The sequence below is a fragment of the Eleutherodactylus coqui genome, chromosome 2 (assembly GCF_035609145.1).
Source record: "Eleutherodactylus coqui strain aEleCoq1 chromosome 2, aEleCoq1.hap1, whole genome shotgun sequence".
Lineage (NCBI taxonomy): Eukaryota > Metazoa > Chordata > Amphibia > Anura > Eleutherodactylidae > Eleutherodactylus > Eleutherodactylus coqui.
In genome coordinates, this window is record NC_089838.1 from 62812266 (window position 1) to 62840015 (window position 27750).

Genomic DNA, 27750 nt, shown 5'->3' on the forward strand with positions numbered 1-27750 from the left:
GGTTGTTAAATTTACGTTTCAGTCAGCTTAAAAACCATCGCTGCATCGCTAGCTTTTTGTCTTGTGTAAATATTCAGTGCTTCACCTAGGAGGTGAAGAGCTAAGCGAGATACGAACGAGAAGCCCGCGATCCACAGGTGAAGTCTTTCAGTGTAAATGCTCTGCACGAACGCTGAAGACCATAGTGGTGATGTTAACGTTCGTGTAGTCATTTAAACGACTGTTGGACCGTGTAAAAGGGCCATTACTAAAGAACTGTCTCTTGACTTGTTCTGCGCTGCCAACTACTGACCACTCCAAAAGCTCAGAATGTCAGGTCTACTCTCATCTAATAAGTTATCTCTCAGATGATTCTCTTCTTGGCCCCTTGCAGTCTGCTTTTCGTATTCTACAGTCTGCAAAAACTTATTTTTTTGAAGTGTCTTACAATCTCCTGACAGCTAAATTGAATGGTGACTCTCTACTAATTCTTTTGAATCTCTCTGTGGTATTTTACACTGTAGATGACCAACTTCTCCTTAATATGCATTGTTGGCTTTAAGCATACTTTCTTCCTACCTCTCTGACCACTTGTACAGTGTATCATTTGCCGGCTCTATTTCTTCTGCTCTTCTTCTTGCTGTTGGGATTCACCAAGATTTGGTTCTAGATCCTTTTCTATTTTCTATCTACACAGCCCCTATTGGACTATCCTTCAGCAGATATGACTTTCAATACCATCGTTACAATGATGACTCCCAATTACATACTTCTTCTTGTGACATCACCCCCCCCACACACACACACACACACACTACTACAAAAGGCCAGTGATTGTCTATCCACTGTCTCTAACACCATGTTGTCTCTCTAAAATCATAACTAACTAAAACTGTAACTAAAACTGAATCTTTCAAAAACTGAACTTCTCATATTTCCGCTTTCTATCATCTGACCTAATCTTGACATCTCCATCTCAGTGTGTAGAACTACCATAATTCCTAGGCATCATGTCTGCTAAGACAGCATATATTACTTCAATCTTTCCTTCATTCCCTACATTCAATCTCTTGCTCACTCATGTCAGCTACACTTCAAAAACATCTGCAGAATCCGAGCAACACTAATCTTGAGTTTTCTAAGCATTACATATTTTCTGACCTTGGAGTGAATTTGCTGGCACCCACAATCCTGGGAAATGCACTGTAAATAGAGAATTCAGTTTGGCTAATATGCAATAATAATGGAGACATTTAGAGGTTTCAAAGAGCTTATTTTTTCACAGCAATGTGAAACTTAAAGGGACTTTATCGACAACATTTTTTGTATTAATTAAAACCAAGGTAGTAAAATATTTTTCATTTTTCTAATTCAGTTTTCATTTTCTGATTTGTAGAATTTTTTATTCTCTTATCTATACATGATTATGGGGGCGGCCATCTTTCCTGAGCTAAATTTAACAGCATCTAGAGATATGCTTTACAGCTGCTTCGTGGGCTATTCCCACAATGAACAGGAGGGGACCAATTAACTTTTATGGGAGACAGTTTTAGACATGCTCTGTGACCTGTGCAGAGGTCATTTTGCAGGGAGGGGGAGTAGATGGTCACACCTTATACCTAAAGTGAATGGTAGATCCTGTGTTTTCTACATATGGGTGTTACCTTTCAGTGTAATCCTGCCTGTGATGTTAGTGAGATGACTGCTACAAAGATTTCTCTACAAATATAGAGAAACAATTTTAAAATATAGATAGTTACCGTATATACCGGCGTATAAGACGACTTTTGAACCCCGAAAAATCTGCTCTGAAGTCGGGGGTCGTCTTATACGCCGGTAATACAAAAAAAAAAAGTGTAAAAAAAAAAATCATTACTCACCTCCCCCGGCGTTCTGTCGCGCTCCGGCAGGATGTCGCTCGCTCCTCGTCCCCGGTGCAGCATTGCTTTCTGAATGTGGGGCTTGAAATCCCCGCCTCCAGAAAGCTAATACACACGCCGTCAGCCAGTTACAGCCATTCAATGACAGCATTGAATGGCTGTGATTGGCTGAAGGCGCACGTGTGTTAGCAATCACACCCATTCAATGATGTCATTGAATAGTGTGATTGGTTGAAGCCACGTGTGTTTTAGCCAATCACAGCCATTCAATGATGTCATTGAATGGCTGTAACTGGCTGACGGCGTGTGTATTAGCTTTCTGGAGGCGGGGATTTCAAGCCCCGCATTCAGAAAGCAATGCTGCGCCGGGGACGAGGAGCGAGCGACATCCTGCCGGAGCGCGACAGAACGCCGGGGGAGGTGAGTAATGATTTTTTTTTCTCCACTGTATTACCGGCGTATAAGGTGACAGTTGGGGGGTCGTCTTATACGCCCCGTCGCCTTATACGCCGGTATATACGGTATTGAAAATGAAAAAAAAATCACCAAAAAAGTCTTAGAAAATATGTTTTAACACAAAAATGTGATTTTTATATAGTAGGTCATTTTCTGATGATGCATACCTTTAAGTTCCCATATAGTTAACTAATTACTCATTAATAAGACAAAGCATAGAAGTTGGAAATGAATCTTTTATGATTGTTCTTCTGAATCTACTTTATTATGATTAATAATGATTTATTCATATTATATTGGGGTATATATTAGATGAAAACATACAAATAAAAGGAAATAGTTTAGCATAACCATAAAAGATACAGAGAACCCTGTCCATAGGACTTCATTCAAAGAGGGTCTGAGCAAAAGGCAGTAGGTGAGGTTTTCCTTGTTATATATAGCATCAGTATGAAGGACGTGAAGTGAAGGTTATGACAGCTTATATACTCTTTAGATGACTTTTTTAAAATTCTGTCTGATCTTGGCTGTGGAAATTTGGATGGCCCTTGGTATAGAATTCTAGAGGAAGGGAGAAGCTTGGGAAAACTCTTTAGGGCAAGTGTGTGATTAAAGCCGAGGAGAGAAGAAGGTCATATGCAGAGGTTGTGTTTGGGTTGGCATATGGAGATTAATGCAGATATGTACAGAAGGGCTTTATTGGAGAGACACCAGCATTTGCATATGGTTTTATTTGAAACTATACTCTGGGTGAGCAAAGAGGAGATTAAGTGGAAGGGAGAGGAGAATATCTCAGGCCATATAGAGGATAGATTAAAAGAATGTAGATGAGAATGTTGTTTACCATTTCTCTACCTTCTCTATCGCCAGGTAATTTCCAGTTATCATTGGATAAAGCTGGGTCGAGTTATACATGTAGCATATATTTGCTCCCGTAGAGGTCCATAGTCTTTGAGACAGCCGCTGTAAGTTGGCCACCATCTTCTGTGAATACAGGTTGTACTAAATAGCAGCCCACTACACTCCCTATTAGAGATGAGCGAATATACTCGTTCCGAGTAATTACTCGATCGAGCACCGCGATTTTCGAGTACTTCCGTACTCGGGTGAAAAGATTCGGGGGCGGGGGGAGGCGTGGCGGAGCGGGGGGTAGCAGCGGGGAACAGGGGGGAGCCCTCTTTCTCTCCCTCTCCCCCCCACTCCCCGCTGCAACCCCCCACTCACCCACGGCGCCCCCCGAATCTTTTCGCCCGAGTACGGAAGTACTCGAAAATCGCGGTGCTCGGGTGAAAAAGGCGCGTGGCCGAGTAGGTTCACTCATCTCTACTCCCTATTAATCATGTATAGGGAATGCTGAAGTCTTTGCAAAAGGGAATGTTTTAGTTAATAGAAGTCTTAAGGTGTATTTAGACATAATGATTATCATTCAAATAAGCAAAAGTGAAAGATAATTGTTTGGTTTAAACGTGAGCCAACAACCAACCGTGAATCGTTTACTTTTCGTTCATCATCCAATTTCAGCCAGTATAAAAACAATCGTTGCCTCGTTCACATATCCTTGCGTTTAAATACACCCCGATTAGTGTGTCACATAGGAATGGGAAACGCTGAACAAGACGTGAACAATTCTCAACGATAATCTGCTGCCTAAACAGGGTGAACGAGTTAGTGGTGACGACACTTGCTCATTCAAACGAGAATCGGCTTGCCTAAAAGGGGCATTAGTTGAGGTGATTCTAGAGGTTGAATTTCTCTTTAATTCCTTTACAATGCTGCCCATTTTAACACAGTTTCAATGTTGTACGGATTATAATATGCCCTTAAATATACATTGCAGCCCTAAACTTTCAGCACTGCATGTGAAAACCATTTATCTTGTACTAACTTGCATATTCTAGCCTGAGAGCTCACATTTGAAAAAATTTCTGAAGTGAAAAAAAACTCTGCATACATATCAGTTATACAAGAAAACCCTCCCATTAACAATGTTTCTGTGTTAGCCTAATGTCTGTATAATTTTTGTTTCTTTTCCTAAAGGCCTTTGGATTTATGACTCGTGTGGCCCTGCAAGCAGAGAAAATGAATCACCACCCAGAATGGTTTAATGTGTACAACAAGGTAATTCATTACATTTTTATTCCATCACCTGAGCTTAAACCACTGGTGCATTTTTTCAGGGTATCACTTTACTGGGTTTTGTTGCTCAGATGGGAATAAAGCTTCCTGCTAAGACTTTCACTGCTCAGACCTACAAGGTCCTATGCTAGAACTTGCAGAGTTACAACACAGGAATAGTTGTCAAGTGTCAGAATTAATTTGTCACCTCTGCACTATCAGTATGTTGGGTTTCACACAGCATAGCAACAGCGGCTATCAGGTCATACACTGGCACAGTGTTCACTGCTGGCAACTATATGTGTAATAGAAACATCAACCTCCTTGCACTCTACTGTAGGCAGCCAAAAGCAGAACTTCTGACTGTATCTCGGAAATATGACATGTATCATTCGAAATTGAATAGAATCTCAACCACTCTCCTTGTTTCCCTAATTTAATTAATTCTTTCTTGGTTTCATTAATTAACTATAATACATTTGTTCCTCATTGTGTACTAAAATATAATACAACATTTAGTTCCAAACTGCTGGTTACATAAAAGTCTACTGGAGCATATCTGACAGATTTATGGTGGCCATGTACACACCAATAATTTGGCTCCTATTACCAATAATAAGCAATTACATTGAAATCTATCTGAATATTTCTCAAGTCATCTTACATTTTTTCATGAATCGTTGCTATGTTGAAAATCATTAGCCTCACTTATCAAAACTGTCTAACAGAAAATCTGTCCTTTTTGCCCATAGCACCCTGAGCTCTGTTGTAACTTTATAAACTACTCTGAAGGAAGCTACACTGTGATTAATGTTGGATGAAGAATATTTTTTTAAATACTTGTGCTATAGTGTGTATAGAATTTATTTAAAGCCTAGCTAGTGAATTATATTCTCATACAATATATTTTTATTGGTTTCTGGTTTTTTAACTGCATATTTTAGCCTTTGTATACAGTAGATTTTATTTTTTTTAATCAAAAGTCAGTCTTTTCCATGTTTTAAAACAAAATATGAGATAGTATATGTAAAAGGCAATGTGTGAAAAGCAGGCGTTGCATAGAATGCCTAGGCAATCTATATATTGTGTGAAGTGTTTTATTTAAATATGCTATATACTTTCCCTAGGCACTGTATAGTATACCTATAAATTTTACATGACGACAAGTAGTATTTAATCAAAGTATGAAAATAGAGCTGTGATGTCATTCACACTCGCAAACTGGTGAAACTACAGAGTAACTCAGAAATAGCGGACATAATCACAGACAGACATATCTCACACACTGACTGACAAATGCCCAAAACACAACCAAGCATACTTGCAAGCATAAACAGATGTAAACAGACATTTTCCGAGGTATTGGTTAGTATTTTGGCCAAGAAACTTAAGCCCGTAAGCCCACTTCAAGGGTCCACGTTATCTTGCGGGTCCCTACTCTAATGAGACAACTTCCACATGAAACCTGTCTGTATGCAGGGCAATCATCCCGAAAGGATGATGCCACGCTGGAACCTGGGGACCTACCTTGTCCTAGATGGCAAACAAAACACACCAGGACTGAATACAGCTCACACGAACACGCCAGGGATTTGCATACAACACAGCACACCATCCTCTATCAGAGGAGGATCAACAGATCCCAGCCACACACCCTAACAAGAGCCATGAGAAGACCTTTATTGAAAAAAGGCATATATTAAAATACAATAAATACAAAACTAAAGTACAGGACTTTCTCACTGAAAAAAAAAGAGAAAAAAAAAACGTATTGACGCAGTGCGCACAGTATCTGTATCTCAGAATCCTCGGGCCCTGCGGCGATCAGTGAGCCCTCCTCTGTCTTTTTCTAAGTCAGTCGAATTTTCGAACTAGTGGCAGCCAAGAGAGAGGTGAGAAAATGGATGGGTCCTGACTCTTGTCCTAACTCACTCCTACAGCAGATACTGTACCACTGGAGACACAGGTCCCTTTGTTGGCAGACAGTAGGCAGTGTGAGGAGAGCCAAAGAGGACCCCTGACCCTATCCCATGCAGCATTAGTATTGTGACTCACAGAGAGACAGACCTATTTGGCTTTGCATCCAGTCTGCATGCGCTGTGGTCTCTAGAGTCGGGACTGTCTGTCAGTGTGAGTGCACTGGTGGAGTGAGACAGCAGGGGGCTGGGCTGCCTGTGTCAATGAGGACTGATTGCAAAACTGTAGTAGTGCATTTTGGAAGAGGATGAGAGTTGGATTATTGAACATTGGAAGACAATGGGGGTTGATTGTGAGGGAATTGAAAGAAGATTCTGAGGATTGTATTGTGAGCCATTGGAAGATGATGATGGGGGTGGATTGTGCGACATTGGAAGATGATGATGGGGTGGATTGTTGGACATTGGAAGATGATGATGGGGTGGATTGTGGGACATTGGAAGATGATGATGGGGTGGATTGTGGGACATTGGAAAAAGATGATGGGGTGGATTGTGGGACATTGGAAGAAGATGATGGGGTTGGATTGTAGGAGACTGGAAGAAGATGGTGGGGTGGATTGTGGGACAATAGAAGATGATGAAGGGAGTGAATTGTGGGACATTGGAAGAAGAGGATAGGGTAAATTGTGGAACATTGGATGAAGAAGATGATGTGGTGGATTGTGGGGCAATGGAAGATGATGAAGGGAATGAATTGTGGGACATTGCAAGATGATAATGGGGTGGATTTTGGGACATTGAAAGAAGATGATGGGGTAGATTTGGGGACGTTGGAAGAAGAGGATAGGGTGAATTGTGGGGCATTGGATGAAGAAGATGATGGGGTGGATTGTGGGGCATTGGATGAAGAAGATGATGGGGTGGATTGTGGGACATTGGATGAAGATGATGATGGGGTGGATTGTGGGACATTGGATGAAAATGATGATGGGGTGGATTGTGGGACATCGGATGAAGATGATGCTTTGAATTGTGAGAGATTGGAAGAAGATGGTGAGGTGGATTATGGAACAATGGATGAGGATGATGGGATGAATTGTGGGCCAATGGAAGAAGATGATGGGGTGAATTGTGGGCCATTGAAAGATGATGATGGGGTTAATTTGTGGATAGTTGGAAGAAGATGATGGGGTGGATTGTGGGACATTGCAAGATGATGGAGTGAATTGTAGAACATTGGAAGATGATGATGGGGTGGATTGTGGGGCATTTGAAGAAGATGATGGGGTGGATTGTGAAACATTGGATAAAGATGATGGCGTGAATTGTGGGACATTAGAAGACGATAATGGGGTTAATTGTGGGACATTGGATGAGGATGATGGGGTGAATTGTGGAACATTAGAAGAAGATGATGGGGTGAATTGTGGGATATTGGAAGAAGATGATGGGGTGGAATGTGGGACATTGGAAGATGATGAAGGAAGTGAATTGTAGGACATTGGAAGATGATGATGGGGTGAATTGTGGGACATTTAAAGAAGATGATGATGGGGTGGAGTGTGGGACATTGGATGAAGATGATGATGGGGTGGAGTGTGGGACATTGGATGAAGATGATGATGGGGTGGATTGTGGGACATTGGATGAAGATGATGATGGGGTGAATTGTGGGACATTGGAAGAAGACGATGGAGGGAATTGTGGGCCATTGGAAAAAGAAAATGGCAATTGACAGTGCGAATTGTAAAATCATATATTTTGGTGTAGGGAAAAAAAACTTATACTTTCACTTTCTATTGTTGGCATTCTATACAATGACTCATGTCGCACAGTGCCTGGGACATATACAGTATTAGGGCTAATGGTTGAATGCATGCAGTAAACATGTACAGCTGTGATCGGAGGTTTTACAACTCCCAAGTATCCCTAAAAATTCCATTATTTGCCATATCTACAGTTATTTTGCCCTAGATGCTTTGCATATGTTTCCACATACAGAGTACAAACAAACATACAGGTTTTTTTTTGTTGGGTTTCTGTTTTAGGCAAATTAGCATTTGGTCTGGTTCGTGGAACACACCCTATGATGTTCCGGAACAATGGCCCCTGGTATCTTTGGACAACAATTAATTTATATGATTCCAAAACTTTTAAACTTGTACTTTATTATACAATAAATAAGTCATCTTTGTGGTCGTTATTCTAAATATTATCCAGGAATATATAAAGAATAGAGATGAGCGAACGTACTCGTCCGAGGTTGATACTCGTTCGAGTATTAGCGTGTTCGAGATGCTCGTTACTAGAGGCGAGCACCACGCGATGTTCGAGTTACTTTCACTTTCATCTCTGAGACGTTAGCGCGCTTTTCTGGCCAATAGAAAGACAGGGAAGGCATTACAACTTCCCCTGCGACGTTCAAACCCTATACCACCCCCCTGCAGTGAGTGGCTGGCGAGATCAGGTGTCACCCGAGTATATAAATCGGCCCCTCCCGCGGCTCGCCACAGATGCATTCTGACAGAGATCAGGGAAAGTGCTGCTGATGCCGGAGCTGCTATAGGGAGAGCGTTAGGAGTGATTTTAGGCTTCAAGAACCCCAACGGTCCTTCTTAGGGCCACATCTGACCGTGTGCAGTACTGTTGAGGCTGCTTTTTGCAGTGTTGCACATTTTATTATTTTTTTTTGTATATCGGCCGTGCAGAGCATTGCGTCCAGAGCATTGCGTCCTGCAGTAATTTTACATAGTCCACGGCCAGTAGTGGTGGTGAGGCCGGAACAGTGAAAGACATATCCAGTCTATATACGCAGTGGGCTTTTCCAAAAAATTTGGGAAAAAACATCTATTTGGGCTGCCTGTGACCGTCCTGACTGTACTGCGTCTCTGCTGGGGGTAGTTGTCCTAATTCATACGCAGCCAGCTAAGTGTTACAGCAGGCTTGCACAAAATTCTTTCCTGCCTCTGCATTGCCTCTTACATCACCGCTGTCATCCTGTCCAGAGTGAAACAGTCTGCAGTAATTTTACATAGTCCACGGCCAGTAGTGGTGGTGAGGCAGGGACAGTGAAAGACATATCCAATCTATATACGCAGTGGGCTTTTCCAAAAAATTTGGGAAAAAACATCTATTTGGGCTGCCTGTGACCGTCCTGACTGTACTGCGTCTCTGCTGGGGGTAGTTGTCCTAATTCATACGCAGCCAGCTAAGTGTTACAGCAGGCTTGCGCAAAATTCTTTCCTGCCTCTGCATTGCCTCTTACATCACCGCTGTCATCCTGTCCAGAGTGAAACAGTCTGCAGTAATTTTACATAGTCCACGGCCAGTAGTGGTGGTGAGGCAGGGACAGTGAAAGACATATCCAGTCTATATACGCAGTGGGCTTTTTCAAAACAATTTGGGAAAAAAAAATCTATTTGGGCTGCCTGTGACCGTCCTGACTGTACTGCGTCTCTGCTGGGGGTAGTTGTCCTAATTAATACGCAGCCAGCTAAGTGTTACAGCAGGCTTGCGCAAAATTCTTTCCTGCCTCTGCTGTGCGTTCCGTAAGCGAAGTCAGCCTCCAACCACAGGCCAATAAGCGGCACATTTAATTACAGCGTTCTGTTTCTGCACTACTGGTAATACAGCATGCTGAGGGGTAGGGGTAGGCCTAGAGGACGCGGGCGAGGACGCAGAGGCCCAAGTCAGGGTGTGGGCACAGGCCGAGCTCCTGATCCAGGTGTATCGCAGCCGACTGCTGCGGGATTAGGAGAGAGGCACGTTTCTGGCATCCCCACATTCATCTCACAATTAATGGGTCCACGCGGTAGACCTTTATTAGAAAATGAGCAGTGTGAGCAGGTCCTGTCGTGGATGGCAGAAAGTGCATCCAGCAATCTATCGACCACCCAGAATTCTGCGCCGTCCACTGCTGCAACTCTGAATCCTCTGAGACACAGTTGTCTATCACTCAGGTAGTAGTAATTGGAGTAAGTCCGAGGGAGGAGCGCACAGAGGATTCGGAGGAAGAGCAGCAGGACGATGAGGTGACTGACCCCACCTGGTTTGCTACGCCTACTGAGGACAGGTCTTCAGAGGGGGAGGCAAGTGCAGCAGCAGGGCAGGTTGGAAGAGGCAGTGCGGTGGCCAGGGGTAGAGGCAGGGCCAGACCGAATAATCCACCAACTGTTTCCCAAAGCGCCCCCTCGCGCCATGCCACCCTGCAGAGGCCGAGGTGCTCAAAGGTCTGGCAGTTTTTCACTGAGAGTGCAGATGACCGCCGAACAGTGGTGTGCAACCTTTGTCGCACCAAGATCAGCCGGGGAGCCAGCACCACCAGCCTCACCACCACCAGCATGCGCAGACATATGATGGCCAAGTACCCCCACAAGGTGGGACGAAGGCCGTTCACCGCCTCCGGTTTGCACCGCTGCCTCTCCCCCTGTGCCCCAACCTGCCACTGAGATCCAACCCCCCTCTCAGGACACAGGCACTACCGTCTCCTGGCCTGCACCCACACCCTCACCTCCGCTGTCCTCGGCCCCATCCACCAATGTCTCTCAGCGCGCAGTCCAGCCGTCGCTAGCGCAAGTGTTGGAGCGCAAGCGCAAGTACGCCGCCACGCACCCGCACACTCAAGCGTTAAACGTGCACATAGCCAAATTTATCAGCCTGGAGATGCTGCCGTATAGGGTTGTGGAAACGGAGGCTTTCAAAGGTATGATGGCGGCCGCGGCCCCGCGCTACTCAGTTCCCAGTCGCCACTACTTTTCCCGATGTGCCGTCCCAGCCCTGCACGACCACGTCTCCCGCAACATTGTACGCGCCCTCACCAACGCGGTTACTGCCAAGGTCCACTTAACAACGGACACGTGGACAAGCACAGGCGTGCAGGGCCACTATATCTCCTTGACGGCACATTGGGTGAATTTAGTGGAGGCTGGGACAGAGTCAGAGTCTGGGACTGCTCACGTCCTACCCACCCCCAGAATTGCGGGCCCCAGCTCGGTGCTGGTATCTGCGGCGGTGTATGCTTCCTCCACTAAAGCACCCTCCTCCTCCTCCTCCTCCAACGCAACCTCTGTCTCGCAATCAAGATGTGTCAGCAGCAGCAGCACGTCGCCAGCAGTCGGTGTCGCGCGGCGTGGCAGCACAGCGGTGGGCAAGCGTAGGCAGGCCGTGCTGAAACTACTCCGCTTAGGAGATAAGAGGCACACGGCCCACGAACTGCTGCAGGGTCTGACAGAGCAGACCGACCGCTGGCTTGTGCCGCTGAGCCTCCAACCGGGCATGGTCGTGTGGGACAACGGCCGTAACCTGGTGGCGGCTCTGCAGCTCGGCAGCCTCACGCACGTGCCATGCCTGGCCCACGTCTTTAATTTGGTGGTTCAGTGCTTTCTGAAAAGCTACCCACGTTTGTCAGACGTGCTCGGAAAGGTGCGCCGACTCTGCGCACATTTCCGCAAGTCCCACACGGACGCTGCCACCCTGCGCACCCTGCAACATCGGTTTCATCTGCCAGTGCACCGACTGCTGTGCGACGTGCCCACACGGTGGAACTCTACGCTCCACATGTTGGCCAGGCTCTATGAGCAGCGTAGAGCTATAGTGGAATACCAACTCCAACATGGGCGGCGCAGTGGGAGTCAGCCTCCTCAATTCTTTACAGAAGAGTGGGCCTGGTTGGCAGACATCTGCCAGGTCCTTGGAAACTTTGAGGAGTCTACCCAGATGGTGAGCGGCGATGCTGCAATCATTAGCGTCACCATTCCTCTGCTATGCCTCTTGAGAAGTTCCCTGCAAAGCATAAAGGCAGACGCTTTGCGCTCGGAAACAGAGGCGGGGGAAGACAGTATGTCGCTGGATAGTCAGAGCACCCTCCTGTCTATATCTCAGCGCGTTGAGGAGGAGGAGGAGCATGAGAAGGATGAGGAGGAGGGGGAAGAGACAGCTTGGCCCACTGCTGAGGGTACCCATGCTGCTTGCCTGTCATCCTTTCAGCGTGTATGGCCTGAGGAGGAGGAGGATCCTGAAAGTGATCTTCCTAGTGAGGACAGCCATGTGTTGCGTACAGGTACCCTGGCACACATGGCTGACTTCATGTTAGGATGCCTTTCTCGTGACCCTCACGTTACACGCATTCTGGCCACTACGGATTACTGGGTGTACACACTGCTCGACCCACGGTATAAGGAGAACCTTTCCACTCTCATACCTGAAGAGGAAATGGGTTCGAGAGTGATGCTATACCACAGGACCCTGGCAGACAAACTGATGGTAAAATTCCCATCCGACAGCGCTAGTGGCCGAAGGCGCAGTTCCGAGGGCCAGGTAGCAGGGGAGGTGCGGAGATCAGGCAGCATGTACAGCACAGGCAGGGGAACACTCTCTAAGGCCTTTGACAGCTTTCTGGCTCCCCAGCAAGACTGTGTCACCGCTCCCCAGTCAAGGCTGAGTCGGCGGGAGCACTGTAAAAGGATGGTGAGGGAGTACGTAGCCGATCGCACGACCGTCCTCCGTGATGCCTCTGCCCCCTACAACTACTGGGTGTCAAAGCTGGACACGTGGCCTGAACTCGCGCTGTATGCCCTGGAGGTGCTTGCTTGTCCTGCGGCTAGCGTCTTGTCAGAGAGGGTGTTTAGTGCGGCTGGGGGAATCATCACAGATAAGCGTACCCACCTGTCAACCGACAGTGCCAACAGGCTTACACTCATCAAGACGAACAAAGCCTGGATTTCCCCAGACTTCTCTTCTCCACCAGCGGACAGCAGCGATACCTAAACAATACGTAGGCTGCACCCGCGGATGGAAGCATTGTTCTCTATCACCATCAAAAACGTGGACCTTTTAGCTTCATCAATCTGTGTATAATATTCATCCTCCTCCTCCTGAAACCTGACGTAATCACGCCGAACGGGCAATTTTTCTTAGGCCCACAAGGCTCAGTCATATAATTTTTGTAAAAATTTTTTATACGTTTCAATGCTCATTAAAGCGTTGAAACTTGCACCTGAACCAATTTTTATTTCAACTGGGCTGCCTCCAGGCCTAGTTACAAATTAAGCCACATTAACCAAAGCGATTAATGGGTTTCACCTGCCCTCTTGGTTGGGCATGGGCAATTTTTCTGACGTACATTAGTACTGTTGGTACACCAATTTTTTGGGGCCCTCGCCTACAGTGTAATCCAATTAATTTTTTGCCCACCTGCATTAAAGCTGACGTTACCTCAGCTGTGCTGGGCACTGCAATGGGATATATTTATGTACCGTCGGTGGGTTCCTGGCACCCACGCATGCTGTCGGTCCACACGGAGTTGTAACTGCATGTGTCCACTTCTAAAGAACCCCAGTCTGACTGGGGCATGCAGTGTGGGCCGAAGCCCACCTGCATTAAACATAACATTACCTCAGCTGTGATGGGCAATGCAATGGGATATATTTATGTACCTTCGGTGGGTTCCAGGGAGCCACCCATGCTGTCGGTCCACACGGAGTTGTAACTGCATGTGTCCACTTCTAAAGAACCCCAGTCTGACTGGGGCATGCAGTGTGGGCCGAAGCCCACCTGCATTAAACATGACATTACCTCAGCTGTGATGGGCAATGCAATGGGATATATTTATGTACCGCCGGTGGCTTCCTGGCACCCACCCATGCTGTCGGTCCACACGGAGTTGTAACTGCATGTGTCCACTTCTAAAGATCCCCAGTCTGACTGGGGCATGCAGTGTGGGCCGAAGCCCACCTGCATTAAACATGACATTACCTCAGCTGTGATGGGCACTGCAATGGGATATATTTATGTACCGCCGGTGGGTTCCAGGGAGCCACCCATGCTGTGGGTCCACAGGGACTTCACAATAGGGAGTTGTACCTGCCTGTGTCTATGAATTAAAAACCCCGGTCAGGTTGGGGCATGCAGTGTGGGCCGAAGCCCACCTGCATTTAATCTGACGTTAGCTCTGCTGTCAAGGGCACTGCAATGGGATACATTTATGTACAGCCGGTGGGTTCCAGGGAGCCACCCATGCTGTGGGTCCACAGGGACTTCACAATAGGGAGTTGTACCTGCCTGTGTCTATGAATTAAAAACCCCGGTCAGGTTGGGGCATGCAGTGTGGGCCGAAGCCCACCTGCATTTAATCTGACGTTAGCTCTGCTGTCAAGGGCACTGCAATGGGATACATTTATGTACAGCCGGTGGGTTCCAGGGAGCCACCCATGCTGTGGGTGCACACGGAATTCCCATTGCGGAGTTGTACCTGCCTGTGACTATTTATAAAAAACCGCGGTCTGACTGGGGCATGCAGACACCTTGACAGAATGAATAGTGTGTGGCACATAGGTTCCCCATTGCTATGCCCACGTGTGCAGCTCCTGATGGCGGTGGCACAGGATTATATTTCTCATTGCTTCTGCACAGCATTGTGGGCTATCGCCCCGCCCCTTTTAAAGAGGGTCGCTGCCTAGCCGTGCCAACCCTCTGCAGTGTGTGCCTGCGGTTCCTCCTCATGGCAGACGCACTTATAAATAGACATGAGGGTGGTGTGGCATGAGGGCAGCTGAAGGCTGCGCAGGGACACTTTGGTGTGCGCTGTGGACACTGGGTCATGCGGGGGGGGGGGGGGGGGGGGTTGGGCAGCATGTAACCCAGGAGAAGTGGCAGCGGAGTGTCATGCAGGCAGTGATTGTGCTTTGTTGGAGGTAGTGTGGTGCTTGGCTAAGGTATGCATTGCTAATTAGGGCTTTTCGGAAGTAAAAATTGTTGGGAGGGGGGGGCACTCTTTCCGCTATTGTGGCTTAATAGTAGGACCTGGGAACTTGAGATGCAGCCCAACATGTAGCCCCTCGCCTGCCCTATCCGTTGCTGTGTCGTTCCCATCACTTTCTTGTATTGCCCAGATTTTCACAAATGGAAACCTTAGCGAGCATCGGCAATATACAAAAATGCTCGGGTCGCCCATTGACTTCAATGGGGTTCGTTACTCGAAACGAACCCTCGAGCATCGCGAAAATTTCGTCCCGAGTAACGAGCACCCGAGCATTTTGGTGCTTGCTCATCTCTAATAAAGAACAATGAATACCATAGGTAGAATACAATGGAAAAACTGTACATGCCTAAAATATGGCTGATCTTATTACAAATGTAGTGACCATTTAGCTGAATTGTTGATGAGAATGACAAGCGGTAACGTAAGACATGAGTGATACATTAGATGAGTTCATTATGTGTAAAAGCAATCGATTCTGACATATTATGTGGGTTTAGAATTTTAGAATAGGGTTCCTTTTTGTCTTACTGGATATACAGAACTCTTATTTATTGTAACTGTAAGGTACAGTAATTGGATTTATGCACAGGACGATGGCTGTGACCCAGAATTGTCATTCCCACTATAAACTAACATCAGCTAAAAAACTTTCCACAGAGTACCTGAGATTGATATTTTCCACATCTTATTTTACAACTGGCTTATTCTGGCGATCATTTGGAATATTTATCACTTTCCAGACAGGTTTGTGCCAGCAGTTTAGATACATTTCAGTGTCTGATTATCATTTTAAGAATTCAGAACCTCTATATATATATATATATATATATATATATATATATATATATATATATATATATATATATATCATTAAGACAGACAAATATAAACCTTTAAATAGACTGTTATTTTAACCCCTTAGTGTCGAGCTTGTTTTCTGCTTTAAGGGTCAATCAATTGTCATCGTTGCATTGCAAGAGCCATAACTTATTGATATAGCTTGTTTTTTGTGGGGGCGGACAGTGTTTTTTAAAGGTACCACTCTGGGGTACATATAATGTGTTGTAGAGCTGTTTTTAGGGGGGGTGGAAACTACCCCTTCCCCCTGTCCTCCCGTCCCCCCTTCCTCAGAGGCTCCATTATTGTTTTTGGGTTTTGTTTTCCACTATTCTGTAAGAATATCATGCTAATTTTCTTAGCTGGATCAGCAGGATTACTGCAATACCAATTTCATATAGATTCTTTTTATTTGATTCTACTTTTGCACAATAAAAACACAATTTTTTAAAGAAAAACAATGAAACTGCATTGCCATATTGAAAAATTGATAGCATTGTTGTTTTTCCGACAATGGAGCTGTGTGGGGTTTTATTTTTTGCAGGAAGTAATTGTAGTTTTTATTGGTTCCATTTTGAGGTACATGTGACTTTTGGATGGCTTTCTATTGTGTTTTTTGGGAGGCAAACAAAAAAAAAACAATTCTGGCATTCGTTTTAAAATTATTTTAAATTCCAAATAATTTTTCTTGTTTTGCAAGTTATTTATGGTACATAATATTTCACATGTAATTTATAGCAATAGGTGTACAATACCTATAATAGGAATTGTATAATAGGAATCTGAAAGAATGGGAAACTCTGAACATAGGGTAATAACCATAAAGTAGGATAAAGGAAAATAAGGAAGAAAATATAGAAAATATAAAGAAAATCATGGTCTTGGTTCACAATGTAATGCATTCATCTCGCATCTTCACATATGCAGGAGGCGAAGGGTATAGGCTCTCTGAACCCCGTAGGTGAAGAGTGTTAAACTAAGGACCACCTCATGCTTTAAAATTATTTTTAATGCGTTCACCATGTGCAATAAATAACCAAATAATTTCATTATCTGGGTCATTAAGAATGCTGTAAGACCTATTATGTGTTACTTTTTTACATTTTTCTTTGGTATTTTATCCATTTAAATTGAATTTTTGTAGGAAAAAATGCATATTTTTAGTCCACCAAGTGGAATTAAAGATGCAATAGTTTGATCTCTACGATAGTAGACTGTATTACTTATGTAGTGCAATCTACGAAGCCTAGGACAGCAGCCTGTTAGACTCTGCTGGAGGTGGAGTCTAATAGGCTTAGCTGCATGGCAGACATGGAAGCCTTTGTCAGGCTTCTGGTGGCCATAGGAACCCATTGGTGCATTTCAATCACATTGTGAGGTGCTGATGGGTAACAGAAAGATTACCCCCCCTCCCCCCATGTCATCTGCTTAAATGCTGCAGTCGCTATTGATTGTGGTATCTAAGGGGTTAAACTGTCAGGATGTGAGGTTTCTCTGCATCTGGCAGTTAGAGCAGAAGCCCGGCTGTCAGTAGTCAGCTAAGCCACCGCCTTTTAAATATATATGCTTAAAAGCCCATTAGTGAGGTCAGTAAGAAGGTGTATTGGCCGTCACTGAGGGGTTAATTTTCTATCCAAGTTCTAGCCACACTAAGTTAGTTAATGTAATAGAATCCACTGGGGACATTCTAAACTGGCTATTCAGGCGAGTGGGCGGCTTATAGGAACTTGCATTGTATGTAAGAAAGCATATCTCTTTTCTGAGGGATCAGCTCTGGCTCCACAATGTATATCCTATAAAACGAGTAAAACTTAGATGGATAGATTTCCCATGCAGAATATTACATGGCAAATCACTTGTCTTTGTGACTGATTTAATTAAACATTAGTACATTTGTTTGTGAAATTAAAAACTTAATTTTAGCATAAGCTTTACTGGAAGATTCTCTAATATGGAAAGTATCGTTCATAATAGAAGCCGACTGCATGGACAGTGTGTGGTGGCGCGCTTATTGCCTATGGGGCAGTATTATGCCTCTGTGAGGTACCAAGCAGTGCTTCTAGGACAGAATATCCCTGATATAACATTTGATGGAGCACGGTTCTATATGACTCCGTGAGAAAAAAACCCCTCAGCGTGCCACTGTATACAAGAGGGACAGTTTGGGTCCTCTGTCATATTATGGCTCTATGCAATCCACTTTTTTGTAACTATGCTGGGAGAGTTTCCACCTCCTAGATTTGAGTGTGCAATGGTAATTTTACATCCTAACTTATTTGTTCGTTTTAGATGGAATCATAATTAAATGTCCTCAATGGTTATTAATATACGTATATGTATTTGTGTGTTTATTCTATGCTAGTAGTCGTTCTGAAAATGTCTGCTTTGTCCTTACAGGTTCAAATAACTCTGACAACACATGATTGCGGGAAATTGACCAGAAAAGATGTGAAACTTGCTCACTTTATTGAAAAAGTTGCTACTTCCTAATCAATAAATTAATTAATAAATCAAGTTCATTGTTGTGTGTATTATATCTGTATTGTCTCTGCCAGGAAAATGTCCAAGATGTCGTTTATGAAAATAAGGGTTAAAGACTAATTTTGAATCTCTTTTTTTTATTGCAACACTTTGTAGCCTAATTATAGTAATATTGAAAAAGAGACCTCAAGTTCAACCTTTCTGTATACGTAAACCCTTCCCAATTGAAACAAAGGGAGGCCAAAACCACTCTTGACCCAATTAGCCATGAAATGGAAAAATTTCCTTTCTCACCCCTACTGGCAATTGGACAGATCCCTTGGCCAACATTCTGTAACGATGCCAGTAAAGTTTAGACCTGCGGATTTCTCGTTTGAATGAGTGAACGATGTCAGAGTTCTATTGGGCAGCCTGCTTACACAGCAGATACAGCTGTCGTTCACATTTACTGTGTAAGCGAATGAGAACGACTGAACAATCAGTATTTGAACCGAATGAGCCAACAATGATTTTATGCCTGCATAAAAATTAACGAAAGAAAAGCAAACAATTTATCATTTATTGTTTGATCGTTGGCTGTGTTTACATTGAACGATTATTGCTCATTTGAATGATTTTTTTGAATTTAATGTAAAAGGACCTTAACCCTGTATATTGTGTTTTAGAAGGAAGATACAGTATCTAATACTTTCTACAATCTGTCCACACTTTCAGCCTTTACCAAATTTCGCGGGAGCAAGTCCCATAACTTTATGGTTCGAACAGTAAAGTAATACTTTTGCACTTTGTGATGAAATTGACTTCTTTTAACTGTAAGCAGTGACTCCATCATCTATTGGGTTCATAAAAAGAATAATTTGTGGCAGTGTGGCAGGCCATTTCTATATTTATATAAAGATATCATTTCCCACCTCAGCCTTCTGTAGGTTGAATATGTTTTAGTTTTAAATCTTTACCGCCCCGTGATGTACATGTATGTGATGAGAAGGAGGGGGTTCCCATGAAATGCCTTACATGTTTGGCATGTGTATGATGTAGGCTCAAGAGTTGCCCATGCCATTCACTGTGAGAGTTGGCTGTGACTGACGGGGATTGCGGAGAACTCCAATCCTCTTGTTAAATTCTTACATGCCAAAATCAACGTGGATTGCGGGATGTACAAAGTTAACAGATGGAGGTAGCATCCTCTGTGACATCATTGACCTTCTGCCATCCCATCGGGAAGGCTGATATATTGCCATGGCAACTAAATGCTAGACAATGGCCTCTGGATCTGCCATGACTTTTCATAGACAAAAAAACTGTTTATACACTGGAGTACAGAAGTACTGCAGTGTATTATGTGAGTGATAATAGGATCGCATATAGAAGTCCTGTACAGTTACTTGAGAAACTATATTTTTTAAGATTACACTACAAAAAAAATCCAAATATTTAACTCAAGGGGAAGACTGATTAGTAGTGAATTATAGTAACTTAAGATTACTGAAAAGAAACCAGAGCAGCAATACGTTTTTGCTCATCTCGCAGTAAGAAAAATGCAGATTCTAGAGATCTTTTTGAGATGCAAGAGGCATAACTGTACAAATGACAGAATATAAGGTGCAAAGGAAAGATGTGAGTCAAATGGAACCCAAAGACTGCAGGTGTGATGCCTAGGAGTTATATCAGCACTACACACTGAAATGGAAATATCAACTTTAATTATGTCAGTAGATGGCAGAAACACAAGTTAATTTTTTGAAAGGTACTGTTTCGATAGAAAGACGACTTGGTGTTAGAAACAGCTGATAATCACTGGTGTTGTGAAGTAGTGCAGGGTGATGTCACAGGAAAAAAATGTATAGTTTGGTATCGCCAGAGATGGTATGGAAAGCCACATCTGCTGAAGTTTGTTCAATAGGGGTTGTGAAGAGAAAAAAGAGGAGAGGACTTAGGACTGAAACCTAAAGAACCAAAACAGTTAGGAAAAGAGCTGAAAAAGCTATAAGGAAAAAATAAATTATGTAAAAAGCATATAAAAGATGGAAACAGACTTTTTGCCAAAGTGAGTAAAACAAACTCTGAACTGTTCAACTATATAAATAGCAAAAAGATTAAAACGGAAAGTGTTGGCCCTTTAAAAAGTAATGAGGAAAAAAATTTTAGAGGGTGATGAGGAGAATGCAAATCTGTTAAATAGTTTTTTCCCAGTATATTCACTCAGGAAAATGAAATGTCAAGTAGAATGCAGAGTGATAAAGAATAACTTTCCATTAAATGTCATCAGTCTAAAGGCTGACTTAGACAGGACGAATGTCAGGCAAACAATACCCGACACTTGTCCCCGCACATACACACTTTCGTGCTGTTGCACAGGAGCTAGTATCTCTTGCTCACAGTGGGAAGGCTGGAGGAGATTTCTCTCCTCGCTCTCCCCCAGCCCCTCTTCATTGACTTAACATAGTGGTTGTTCAGTACTGAGCGTCTGCTGTTTACACTGAACGATCAGCATTCAGCTCATCATCCATCGTTTATGCTGCATAAATGATGAACAATGAGCTAAACGCTGATTGTTCAGTGGAAATAGCAGCTGTTTAGTACTGAACAGCCACTATGTTAAGTCAATGGAGAGGGGCGAGGGAGAGCTAGGAGAGAAATCTTCTGCAGCCTCTCCGCCCCCCTGCTGGCAGCTCTGTGAGTGAGCTAGCGATACTACCTCCCGTGCAGTAGCATGGGAGCGAGTGTATGTGGGGATGAATGTCTGGCATCGCTTCCCTAACATTCATCCCGTTTAAATGGGCCTTAACCCAGAGAGAAGTACAGAGCTGACTTAAAAAGATTAAAATAGACAAATCACCTGGTCCTGATGGCATAAACCCCCGGGTTATAGGGAAATAAGTAATGTGATAGACAGATCATTGTTTCTTATATTTAAGGACTCTATCGTGATGGGGTCAGTTCCGCTGGATTGAGGCATAGCAAGTGTGGGGCAATATTCAAAAGGGCTTCAAAAATCAGAAACTACAAGCCGGTAATTCTTACTTCTATTGTGAGTAAAATGTTTGAAGGGTTTCTAAGAGATGCTATCCTGGAGGACCTCAAGAAAAATAGCTGTATATCTCCATTTCAGTAGGGGGTTTATGAGGGGTTGCTCCTGTCAAACAAACCTGATCAGCTTCTATGAGGAGGTAAGTTCTAAACCAGGGAGAGTCATTAGATCTTTTATATCTTAAAGGGGTGGTCTCGCGAAAGCAAGTGGGGTTATACACTTCTGTATGGCCATATTAATGCACTTTGTAATATACATCGTGCATTAAATATGAGCCATACAGAAGTTATTCACTTACCTGCTCTGTTGCTGGCATCCCCGTCTCCATGGCTCCGTCTAATTTCGCTGGCTTCTTGCTTTTTTAGACGCGCTTGCGCTGTGCGGTCTTCTGCCTGGTGAATGGGGCCGCTCGTGCCGGAGAGCTGCTCACCGCGTCGTCATCGTAGCTCCGCCCCATGACGTGTGCCGATTCCAGCCAATCAGGAGGCTGGAATCGGCAATGGAACGCAAGGAAGGAGAAGAAAATCCACGGTGCACCATGGGAGAAGACCCGCGGTCCACCGTGGGAGAAGACCAGCGGCGCCATCTTTAAAAGAAGAATAGAAGAAGCTGCAGAACGCTGATGCAGGTAAGTGCAATGTGCTTTTTAAAAACTAACCTATGCTTTCTTTTTAACAGGGCAGAATGCGGGGGTAAGTGAAAAAAAATTGCTTAAAGCTCACCATCAGAGCCGCAGGCGCTGCTGGAGATTACTCCTAACATCTCTCTTTGCCTTACTCTACTCTATCTCTCTCGCTCTGCTGACTAGTATAGCTAGCCTAAAATTGCTTTGTGCCATTGTGGCAGTTACTAATAGTAGTTAGGCTAGACTTGGGCATTGTCCCAGACTGAATTAACGAATTTACAATCTGGCAGCTGATTCATGTGAAGCTACTAGTCCTGGCAGACGACTCACTGGTCTAGACTGACCTCTCAGAGACCTTGGGGGCTACCTAAGATAGATTCTACTCTGATAGTACCTGCATATGTTGTGCGCACATCCCTTTAACCGGCTGGGCCAATAGGTATTTAACCTGGTGGCTGTTCATTTAGTAGCCACCAGCCCTAGCGTACGGTTCATGGTTTTATGCCAAATACCAAAGTAAAACCTGGTTATTCCGTACAGATGCAGGTAGCACTTATACGGATCGTGTGCATTATCCTCACACGATGCACATAGTGCACATTTAAGATTTCTCACTCCAGAGTGACACACCCCCCATGTCTACCTTCAGCTTCTAATTGCGAGCTAACTTAGATCCAGGTGTATTGATCTATAGATGGGTAGAGTATGCTGGTGAACCCGAATATTGTTAGGGTCAAGCAACATATTATAATAAGGCAATTGGGAGTATCTTCTTTGATAAAATATTGACGGACACATCTGAGTTATTCTTCTGTTATACCTTTTCAGTTAGTAAACTCCTCTCTGCTCACTCAAGGGCATATTTTTCGCCCAGCTCCTGATGAACTATCGGTCATTCCGATACAGAAACGCGTCGAGCAAAAGCAGAAGTTTTCTATACGAGCAAAAACAAACTCTAAAAAAGCTCTTATTGTTGAGCAAAAGCAGAAGTTCTCTATATGAGCAATAAAATAAAAAGCTCTCATCCTTCGAGCAACAACTATATCTACGTAATAACAGAAATTTCTTGTACACGAGCTATACCAATAAAACTCTCATTTTATTGTTTTGGAGAGTTTTCATGAGAGAAATGGTGAAAAAAAGTACAAGAAACGCACCATTTAATAAAGTGTAATACACCAAAAGACATTGATCTAAACTTCTTACACATAAAAGTCTTTTAAATAAAGACTCTTGGTGCTACTCTGGGAAAGAATATACGGGAGTTGTTGATATCCTCTCTCCTTCCCCTATATTTCCCGGGACCCCACTGGCGTGGATCTGTCTGTCTTGTGTTATATGTTCTATGTTTTGTTTTGTTAGTAGGCCCTGACCCTTTTTATATATTAATTCCAAATAAAAGTGAAATTTTAAATTCTATATCTGTGATGGCCTTAGCTTTGGACTAATATAGATATTACATACCACTGTGACTTCGTAGTTCCTTTAATTTTTTCAAAGCATTTGGTACTGTGCCACATAAAAGGTTGGTATAGAAAATGAGAATGGTTGGTCTGGGCGAAAATGTATGTAAGTAACTGGTTCAGTGACAGAAAGCAGGGGGTGGTTATAAATGGTACAGAATACTAGTGGGGTACCACAGAGGTCAGTATTGGCTCTATACTTTATACTATATTTATTAATGACCTGATAGAGGGATTGTGCAATAAAATATTAAAGGAGATGTCTCGAGGAAGCAGTTAATTTTTTTTTTTGCCCAGTCCCCCCCATTAAACATACATTACTAAGCCCCCCTGTAAATGACATTTCTAGCTGGTTCGTACTTACCGTTCCAGCGTTTCAGCAACTTATAAAAGTTTCCTCAAGATGGCCGCCGGCTCTTTCCCAGTCGCTCGCTGCAGCCCGACGTGCGCGCTCCCGAGACGCCGCCAGCTGTGTCTCCATGGCAACCGGACGCCCCGCAGCCGCCGACCAGACGCCTCGCAGCCGCCGACCAGACGCCCACCGCCAGGCAGCAGGTAACCGGCGCTAGCCCCCCCATCGCAGCGGCAGCCCCCCCCGGCCTAGCGACAGCCCCCCCATCGCAGCGGCAGCCCCCCCCGGCCTAGCGACAGCCCCCCCATCGCAGCGGCAGCCCCCCCCGGCCTAGCGACAGCCCCCCCATTGCAGCGGCAGCCCCCCCCCGGCCTAGCGACAGCCCCCCCCGGCCTAGCGACAGCCCCCCCATCGCAGCGGCAGCCCCCCCGGCCTAGCGCTAGTTCCCCCATCACAGCGGCAGCCCCCCCCCCCGGCCTAGCGCTAGTTCCCCCATCACAGCGGCAGCTCCCCCCGGCGCAGCGACAGCCCCCCCGGCGCAGCCCGGCGCAGCGACAGCCCCCCCCCCCCCCGGCGCAGCCCGGCGCAGCGACAGCCCCCCCCCGGCGCAGCCCGGCGCAGCGGCAGCCCCCCCCCGACCCATCACTTACCTGGGAGGCTTCTCGGGGCTGCTGGGCTGGGCTGGGCTTCTCCGCTGGGCAGCTCCAGTTTCTGCACCTTCCTCTAACAGAGGATGGTGCAGAATGGCCGCTTCAGCGCGCTCCCGAGCAGTGACAGCTCGTCTGCGCATGCGCAGAAGAGCTGTAGCGGGGAGCACACTGAAGCGGCTCGTGCTGAATGGAGAAGACCGGACTGCGCAAGCGCGTCTAAAAAAGCAAGCTGCCAGCGAATTTAGACGGAACCATGGAGACGAGGACGCTAGCAACGGAGCAGGTAAGTGAATAACTTCTGTATGGCTCATATTTAATGCACGATGTATATTACAAAGTGCATTAATATGGCCATACGGAAGTGTATAACCCCACTTGGTTTCGCGAGACCACCCCTTTAATATTTGCTGATGATACAAAACCATGTAAAGTAATTAACACAAGAGAGGACAGAATGTAGTTACAAATGGATCTGGATAAGTTGGGGCTTGGGCAGAAGAGTGGCAAGTGAGGTTTAACACTTATAAATGTAAAGTTATGCACAAGGGCAGGGAAATACATGTTACCATTACACACCTAATGAGAAACCACTGAGTAACACTGATATAGAAAAGGACTTGGGGATTTTAATTTACTGTAAACTTAACTGGAGCAACCAGTGTCAGGCAGCTGCAGCCAAGGCACATAGGGTTGTAGGGTGCATCAAAAGAGGTCTAGGGGCAGATAATGAAAACATTGTTCTTTCTCTTGACAAATCACTGGTTAGACCACACATCGAATATTGTGTACAGTTTTGGGCATTGGTACTCAAGAAGGACATATCAGAGCTTGAGCGGATTCAAACTAGAGTAATAAATGGAAGGACTACAATATCCAGTTTAAAAAATGATGGCTGAGGAGCAACCTAATAACTGTATATAAATATATCAGGGGACAATACAGAGATCTCTCCCATAATCTGTTTACACCCAGCACTGTGACTGTAACAAGGGGGCACCCTCTACGTCTAGAGGAAGGAAGGTTTCTATACAAACCTAAAAGAGGCTTCTTTACTGTAAGAGCATTGAGACTATGGACTTCTCTGCCTAATTACGTAGTAATGGCAAATTCAGTAAGAGCTTTAGAGGGGCTCAGATGCCTTTTGTGAGTGTAGCAGTATTATATTTTATAGTCACTTCAGACAGGTTGTTCTGATTTTTTTCCCCTGAAATGATGAAAGTTGGCTTTTACCTCCATGGTTTTTTTTTTGCCTTTTTCTGAATCAACATTGAGTGGAGGATAATAGGCTGAACTAGATGGATATAAGTCCTTTTCTCAGCCTTATACTGTTACTATTCTGTACAGAATACTACAGTACAGCATTGCCGTACTTCATACATACACAGGCAATTTATAAAGCCCTGCTGGGACAGGCCTTAATAGGCAAACACAAGGCTCCAGGTTGCCATGGAAATCAAACAGTAACCCACAATTTTGTCGCAGGATGGGACATTTTAGAGACAGAGGGAGTCCAAACTTTCTGTCAAGCCATTTAAATACTGATGTCCGTACTGAGACAGCAGATGCCTACTGTAGATTGAGCATGCTTAGCTTCTGAGCTCGTTCCATATATTGACACCCAGCATGTGTAGGAAAGAGGTTACTATTATTTACCTAAATGATTTGGTTGTATATTTATACCTGTCACATTACTGTGTTATCTTTATAGTTGTTATCTGTTAGGTTAAGTACCTAATAAACATATCAGCAGCTTAAGCTTCATTGACCGATAAAATCACCTTTTTTATTATTGTAAACCCAGTGTGATAAGACAGTGTTTGCATATAGCATTCTGCTGACTCTGGAGATAAAGGTGAACACATGGGTCCATGGTTTCTCATGTTATATTACATAAGCAGCATACCTAACATAGAGAAATTGAATGTACATCTACAAATGACTATATTTTCTTAATATTTTATTAGGTATCCGCAAGGCTTCTTTCACTTGGCATTCTTCCCTATGCGGCAGCTTTCCATCTCAGGGTTCCATTTGAAGTACTGAAAATGGTATTCAGAAGGAACCCTCAATGGAACTATACTCTTTTTAATAAGTCAAACAAAGATGACTTTGGTCTTTTTTTTACATGATTTTCTGTCTGTTTCATTCATTTTAGTAGGACAGAAAAGTTTAGCTGTTTAGTGTCTTGCTGGATCTTATGGAAACTATAAGGCTATGTTCACACAGCAGAATCAGACATGGAATTTTCAGTGCAGATTCCATCTGTAAAACTGCAGGAGAAATTCTCGGTTTTTCACGCAGATCCCCACTCAGATTTAGCCCTGTAAGTGGGTAAAATCTGCTAGCGGTATTCCAATGTATTTCCATGTGAAGTGACTTGTCACTTCTTGACGACTATCTGCATGAAAATGCAGCAGAACTTTGCTCATTGACAGGGTTAAATACACATGCAGTTCCAAGGCAGAATAGCCATGGATTTCTGATTTGGTTTTACAAGCGAAATCCATGTGGAAAATTCTACGACCAATTCCACCATATAAACATAGCCTAATAAAGCAAAGCATCCCAGAAATATTGATGAACTGAAACACATGTCCAGGAAGAAATGGACGAAAATTTCCCTTCAATGATGTGCAAGTTTTACTTGCAGTTTTGGGAGGTCTGGTAATTGTTTAGTTTGATTGTTTTGGCCTATAATTGTGACTTTCTAACAATCAGAAAGAACGCCACTCTTGCCCATGGATTGTGCCTGGCATTGTAGCTCAGCCACATTCAAATGAATATGTGACAAGGCCAACGTCTTTTAACTCTTCCCTGTTGGGTTCAATTATCTTATAGGATTGGAGAACTCAATGCTCTTTACTCTGGAAAAATTGTCAGTGAATCTTTGATTGTGTTGCATTGTCTTGTGTTTAACTTAATAATTGCAACATTATTGAAACATTATTCAGAGTTTTATGCAAAATAAAATTAAGAAATGTAAAAACATTCAATTACAATGCTAGCGTTTGGAGGACGTTTGTGTTTGTGCTTTGTTAATAATGTTCTTTACTAATCGATAGGAAAGAATACATGCAATAAAATGGCAGATGTAGATTTTCTCACTGGCTTTTATCCAGAATATTATAAATATACCACGCAGGATATTTTTAATATGTCCCAAAGAAACATATTATCTGTAGAAATGTTAAATCGAGAGGATAT

The 27750-nt window shown here is 44.1% G+C and overlaps 1 protein-coding gene across 1 annotated transcript in view; it reads left to right on the forward strand.

Moving 5' to 3' along the window:
* The window catches only part of PCBD2 (pterin-4 alpha-carbinolamine dehydratase 2), a 126804-nt gene extending 108346 nt beyond the window's left edge, over positions 1-18458 (forward strand). The window contains exons 3-4 of the mRNA XM_066589795.1: positions 4353-4433; positions 18342-18458. Coding sequence (XP_066445892.1) covers positions 4353-4433; positions 18342-18434 — 174 coding nt within the window. The 3' untranslated portion in view covers positions 18435-18458. The remainder of the gene's footprint in view (positions 1-4352; positions 4434-18341) is intronic.
* The last annotated feature ends 9292 nt before the right edge of the window (positions 18459-27750 follow it).